Source organism: Arachis ipaensis, chromosome B4 (assembly GCF_059453495.1).
Source record: "Arachis ipaensis isolate K30076 ecotype BB chromosome B4, ASM5945349v1, whole genome shotgun sequence".
In the NCBI taxonomy this organism is placed as follows: Eukaryota; Viridiplantae; Streptophyta; class Magnoliopsida; order Fabales; family Fabaceae; genus Arachis; species Arachis ipaensis.
Window position 1 is genome coordinate 11,882,693 of NC_142439.1, and position 6,812 is coordinate 11,889,504.

General features: G+C 38.8%; 1 protein-coding gene across 1 annotated transcript; it reads left to right on the top strand.

The window, feature by feature from the left end:
• Positions 1 to 3,910: 3,910 nt before the first annotated feature.
• LOC107636096 (uncharacterized) lies at positions 3,911 to 5,746 on the top strand. Its single transcript, XM_016339630.1, has one exon. The coding sequence runs from the start codon at positions 3,911 to 3,913 to the stop codon at positions 5,744 to 5,746; it is 1,836 nt and encodes a 611-aa protein (XP_016195116.1).
• The last annotated feature ends 1,066 nt before the right edge of the window (positions 5,747 to 6,812 follow it).

The window sequence follows — 6,812 nt, forward strand, 5'->3', positions numbered from 1 at the left end:
GTAGAGGTAACTCGAGTCGTGCTCCGCCTGTGGTGATTAGATCTTTTGACAAAGAAATCGAAGAGATCCTAGCTAATCGCGTCGTGCGACGAAGAGGAGTACCACCAAGTATCCAATACTTGATCAAGTGGAAAGGGCTCCCGATAACTGAAGCTAGCTGGGAAACTCGCGAAGATCTGTGGCAATTCCAAGAACACCTAGAGCGCTATCATGAACAGAACGCGACGAGGACGTCTGCGCATTAGGTGGGGGAGAATGTCACGGAAAATTTTAGAAGGTTAAATTTAACAGTGTTTGTAGAGTTTTCTAGAGTATTTGAGAATGCTCTAGATGGTTCTGGAACGTTCTAGAATGTCCTAGAAGTTCCTGGAATATCCTAGAAGGTTCTAGAAGACTCTAGAAGATCATAGAGTATTCTAGAAGAGTGTAGATGTATATAGAAGTATAAATAGTGGTATGGAATAATCTAGAAATATTTGGAAAGTTGTGGTAGGGTAGATATTTGTAAAGAAGGTTCTGGATGATTAATCTGGACCGTTGATTAGATTTGATCTTAACCATCCATTGAGGAGGTGGATGGCTATAAATACGAGGTAAGAGTTAGTGTAAGGTGTGTGAATCATTTGTAACCACACTTGATCAATAAAGTGTTCTTCCACCAAAGCTTCCTTTCTCTTGTGTTCTCTTGTATTCTTAGCTTTCTTGCTAAGTATTGAGGGTTAGGCTGACTTGGTCTTAGCTCAAGAGGTTGAGTAAGTCCGAGTGCCATCACGGTAGCGTTGGAGTGTGTCCAAGGCCGTGACAATGTGCTGAAAATATGGTACACAAAAAAGTATTCAAGAAACGTGGGCTAATTTAATTCGAGCATTTTTTTTATCAAAATTTGCAGGTGGAAGCCATAATTTGTTATTTATTTATTTATTTATTATTGTTAAAATATAATAAATATATTATTATAAATAATTCTACCACATTCTTAAAACTTATTAATTTATGGTTTTATATATAATTTAGTAGTATTCCAGGATCAACAAATATTATATTATATAATTAAATTAGATTAGTCTAGTGATTAATTTACTAGTTCGTTTAATAATTGTCTGGATTTAAATCTCAATTTATTAATTACTAGTAAACTCTTAAATAAATCTCAGTACTGTGATGGATTAGTTCTTAGCCTACCGAACTAAAAAATATCGTTGAAAACAAAAAATATTATATTATACTAATATTTGGTTAGTAATAATTTGTATTTATATTTACAAAAATATAAATTTTACACATAAAATACATAATTTATACTTATATTTATTAAAATTTATACACATAAATTAATATAATTTACTAAATGACGTTGTTTTACCTTTAGAACAGTCTTAGATTCTTTTTCACTCTCACTCTCACTCTCTCTTTTTCTAACCCATGACTTACCATCATGAAGACAAAGAAGATCACTATATCATCTGCAATCATTAGAGTAGTCATAAAGCATTGTTAGTGTGTTCGTTCTGGAACTTGGAATGTGCTTAGATCAACAACACAACAAGCGCCTCTCAAACTTTCATTAACCCTGTTCTGATTCTTATGAAAACTTTCCAATTTGATAAACCAAAGGTTTTCATGGATGCTTGGTCAAACACAGCAATGGATCGTGAAATTAATGATGCCAACAACAAGAATTCTGTTTCATCAATTGGGAAGTTGTCCCTCTCTTCTCTAGATTTATCAATGGGAAGTGGATATATGGATGAAGAAGTGGGGTTAGGCAGAACCAGAAGAGAACAAGACAAGCAGTAATAATAAATCTGACTTCTCGAATTGGCTCACACCACCCCCTTGGATAGCTTCAATTCGAATTCGTCGTCTTCAGCCATCAGGACAATAGTGTCATCTCTATCTGGGGTATTTCACAAGACACTTGTCTCATCGTTCTTCCTTCTTCGCATGGAGGAGCTCGAAGCATAGCTACTGTGTGAGTACGAAGCAGAAGTGAAGCGGAGATGGGGCCAGCTTCGGAGGTCACACCGGCATCATCGGCGGCAGAAGCGGAGTCAGCAGAAGTAACAGAGGCGTCAGCAGCAACAGTGCGAGCAGAGGCGTCGGTAGCAGGAACAGAGGCATGGGTGAAGGCAACAAAAGTAGAGTCATCGGCGGCGACGGAACCAACCGTAACCGAAGCAGTGGCGGCAGAGCCATTGCCATGGAGGATTCGCACAGTATTCTACCATGAAGGAACAGGAGAAGACAATCAGTGAGGGAGTTTTAGTAGAGAATCGGGTTGGTAGTGATTATGGTTCGTTTTTTCGGGTTTGGGCTTGCTTAGTTTCAGACTTTAACCAAACAAAAAAAATGTAACCACGTCATTCTCTGTGAGCACCGTTAGTAAAGAAAATAGCGGAAGGACGAACGTGACTAAGTTGGTTATCTTTTAGAGACGAATTCAATTAATTTATTCTTTTGGGAATGAAAATGGAGATCGAAGTATTTTTTAGAGATTATTTTGACTATTAACTCAATTTATATTTATATTTAATAAAATTTACATATATAAATTAATATAATTTATTTATTAAAAATAATTTGATATTTATGATGGTTAAATATTGATCAAAATTAATAAAAAATATTAATCCCAGGACTTTCTGTATATAATTTTCATTCTTCTTGCTCAGATATTCAAGTGGTGTGTTTAATTCTATTATTGTTATAATTAAGGAATGGTTTAATTTTCTTATATGAAGGTGTTGAAACTTGAAACGAAGGTATGTAATAACGTAAAATTGCATCAGTAGTGCAGAGAATGCTTTAAAAAAATTTTGTTGTTGTTTACGATATCTTCTAATTCGATATGTTAAAAATTAATTTATTGTAGATTTGAGTTTTATTTAAGGAGTTTGTTATTGTTTAATGGATTGCTGCATGTACAAGATGAGATTCAAATTTCCGATACTTATTTAAGCGAACGAGTGAGTTGATCACTTGACCAACCTAAGCTGACAAAAATTTTATTTAATTTATTGTCAAATGTCAATTGAGTGAGTATATAATATTGCGTTGAAAATTCTTAGAATTTTTTAACCTCAATATCATCTACGTTAAATCATTAAAAAATAAATACTTGAATGTGGAAGTTATCTTAATTCGTGAGCATGATTGAAAGAGTTTAGTTCTTTGATCTTCTTCAACCAAAGTCTTATGTATCTCTAGTAGGACTGAATCACAAGTCTTTAATAGAAAAAGAGCTATGGAGACCGCTTTAATATACTAGGGACCAAAATCCTGAAGTCACTATTTATATTTGAGTATGGTACCCATTAAATGATTAAACCCTAAAACCTAAATATAATAGTATCTTTAATTTTATTCTTATTTAATTCCAAAGCAAAGGTAATAATAACTGATATGGTCATCATTAATACGAGTTATAACTCGGCCTCATAACCGTTATCAATATGAGCTATAACTCATTATTATATGTTACTACTCGGATTTTATGACATCAATGCTCCTATCATAACTGACACCCAAACGACATAATAAAGTCGGTTACAATAGCAATCATTTCAGAAATCGACGATTATTGCCGAGAATGTAACTGACGAAGAATTCATCATATAAAGGGAGGTAAAACATTTCTTTTTCATAAAGTTCGAACAAGATAATATACTGACTTAAACTTTGGAGTGCCTTTGCAGGTAAACTCCTCCCCCTTTTCATTGCTCGCGCTTTCACACAGTAACACAAAGAAAAGCTCGGATTCAGGAGTTGGACGTCCAGCCTCCGAGTATATAGCTCGGTTGATACCAGATAGTTGAAGCCGATCTATTTCGTAGGCAAGATCAATTGGCGCCCACCGTGGGGCCGAGGAAATCAATTCTTTCTTTTGGTCCCATTACTTTCGTTTACACCCATGGCTGACGTACCACCTCCTTCACTATCCGAACTTATGCGGATGGTAGCTGAGCTACAACAAGCCAATCAACGAATGGCCGAAGAAAATCAAATAATGGCTGCTCAAATCGCTAAACTAAACCATGCTCGGATAGAACATAATGACACTCATCGCCAGCAACCAGAAGATAATGAGCATCATTCCCAGCCCTCTCATGTCTCGAAAACTATCCGAGCCGACGAAGTTCAACCTGAAGATGAAAACGAAGAGTCCGACGAACCTGTAGGACCCTTCACAGAAGAAGTGATGAACTTCGAATTGCCGAAGAGATTCACCCTGCCACTAACCCTCACACCTTATGATGGACTCGGAGACCCGAAGAAATTTCTCAAAAAGTTCCGATCAACAATGATCGTCAATGGTGCATCAGATACTGTTTTATGCCGTTGTTTTCCAAATTATTTAGACGGTCCTGCACTTGATTGGTTGTGTGCTTTGTCTGCAGGTTCTATCTCGCGATTTCAGCAACTGGCCAAGCTGTTTGAAGAACACTTCGCTGGATCCGCAATATATCTGCATGACTCTAACTATCTGAATACTATCAAGCAGGGGCAAAACGAAAGTTTGAAGGACTATATGACTCGCTTCACAAAAGTCGCCATCAGCATACCCGACCTTCATCCCGAAGTCCATTTGCATGCAATCAAAAGCGGCCTCCGACCTGGGAAGTTCCAGGAAACAATTGCAGTAGCCAAGCCCAAAATCCTTGCCGAGTTCCGGGAGAAAGCCAAAGGCCAAACTGATATCGAAGAGCTCAGACAAGCTCGGAAGTCTGACAAAACAAGCTATAGAGACGATGATAAAACTCTAAATAGTAAGAAAGGTTTTAAACTAACACCTCGTTTCGACTCTTATACGCAGTTTAACACTAAGCGGGAGGATATCATCAAAGAGATTCTAAATTCCAAACTCATCAAGCTACCAAGAAAGGCCGGCACCTACCAAGACACTAAGAACGTAGACAAATCTAAATATTGTGCCTTCCACCAGAAGCACGGCCACACCACTGATGACTATGTGGTAGCAAAGGATCTCTTAGAACGGTTAGCTCGGCAAGGACATCTTGACAAGTACATTGGAAGTCACATTCAAAAACGTTCCACACCTTCCAGGAACGAGGATTCATCAGAACAACAGCACCGAGGAAAGGAAAGGACAACGCCAAATCAATATGAAAAGCCCCGAGGTATAATCAATTGTATTTCAGGGGGATACGCCGGCAGGGGATCCTCAAGCTCGGCCAGAAAGAGATCATACCGAGCTATATGCTCGGCAGAGGGCTTCCAGCGTGAAGCTAAATTCGCAACACAACTCCCCCAAGTGACGTTCACACACGCCGACTTTAATTCAAACATACACAACTTGGACAATCCTATGGTAATCACCCTTCAATTGGGCGATCTGTTGGTAAGGAAAGTACTTCTGGATCCCGAGAGCAGCACCGACGTTCTATTCTACACAACATTCCAAAAAATGAAGCTCAGCGCCAATACCCTCCAGTCAACAGGAGGAGACCTTGTCGGGTTATCGGGTGAACGAGTGCCAATATTGGGATCAGTGTGGTTACAAACCACACTGGGTGAGCATCATCTTTCAAAAACATATGACATTCAATATTTAGTAGTCGATTGTTTTAGTCCATATAATCTTATACTTGGCCGACCTTTTTTAAACAAGTTCGGCGCAATTGTTTCTACAGTTCATCTGTGTGTTAAGTTTCCTCTGCAGGACGATCAAGTTGTAACAATCCACGGAGATCATAAAGAGGCACGGCGGTGTTACAAATCAACATGAAACTCCAAAACCGTTCCAGGCAACAGGTCAACAATGTCGACCTTACCAACAACAGCCATGCACTCGCCGACCTTGATCCAAGAGCTGACTTTCTTGAACGCCCTAAACCATCCGACGACTTACAGAAAGTATATTTTAATAATGATCCTAACAAATTTACTTATGTAGGCATGTCAATCAACACATCAGAACTAAAGGCCATCACTACCTTCCTACAAAATCAAGCCGACCTATTCGCATGGACACCTTCAGACATGCCCGGCATCGACCCACAAATTATCAACTATAAACTAGCAATAAACTCGTCAGTCAGACCAGTACAGCAAAAGAAAAGAAAACTCGGTGAAGAGAAGAAAAGAGCGTCCTTAGAGGAAACCCAAAAGCTCATCAACGCAGAATTTATCAAAGAAATCAGATTTACTACCTGGCTAGCAAATGTGGTAATGGTAAGAAAGCAAAACGGTAAGTGGCACATGTGCGTCGACTTTACTGACTTAAACAAAGCATGCCCTAAGGATTCCTATCCTTTACCATCCATAGACTCTTTAGTAGATAACGCCTCAGGTTATGCTACCTTAAGTTTTATGGATGCGTATTCGGGGTATAATCAAATTCTCATGCACCCATCCGATCAAAGTAAAATGGCATTTATTACTGATTTCGGTAACTACTGTTATAAAGTTATGCCATTTGGATTAAAGAATGTAGGTGCAACTTATCAACGTCTTATGGACAAGGTCTTCGCCAAACAGATTGGCAGAAACATCGAAGTATATGTCGATGACATGGTGGCCAAGACACAGATCGGGAAAAACCATATCGACGATTTAGCAGAAATATTCGGCCAAATACGCCGCTACAACATGTGCCTCAATCCCGAGAAATGCGCATTCGCCGTTCAAGGGGGTAAGTTTTTAGGATTTCTACTAACACGCAGGGGAATTGAGGCAAATCCAGACAAATGCCGAGCAGTTCTGGATATGGCTAGCCCGAAGACAGTCAAAGAAGTACAACGCCTTACAGGAAGACTTGCCGCCCTGTCGAGATTTGTTCCATGCCTAGCTTC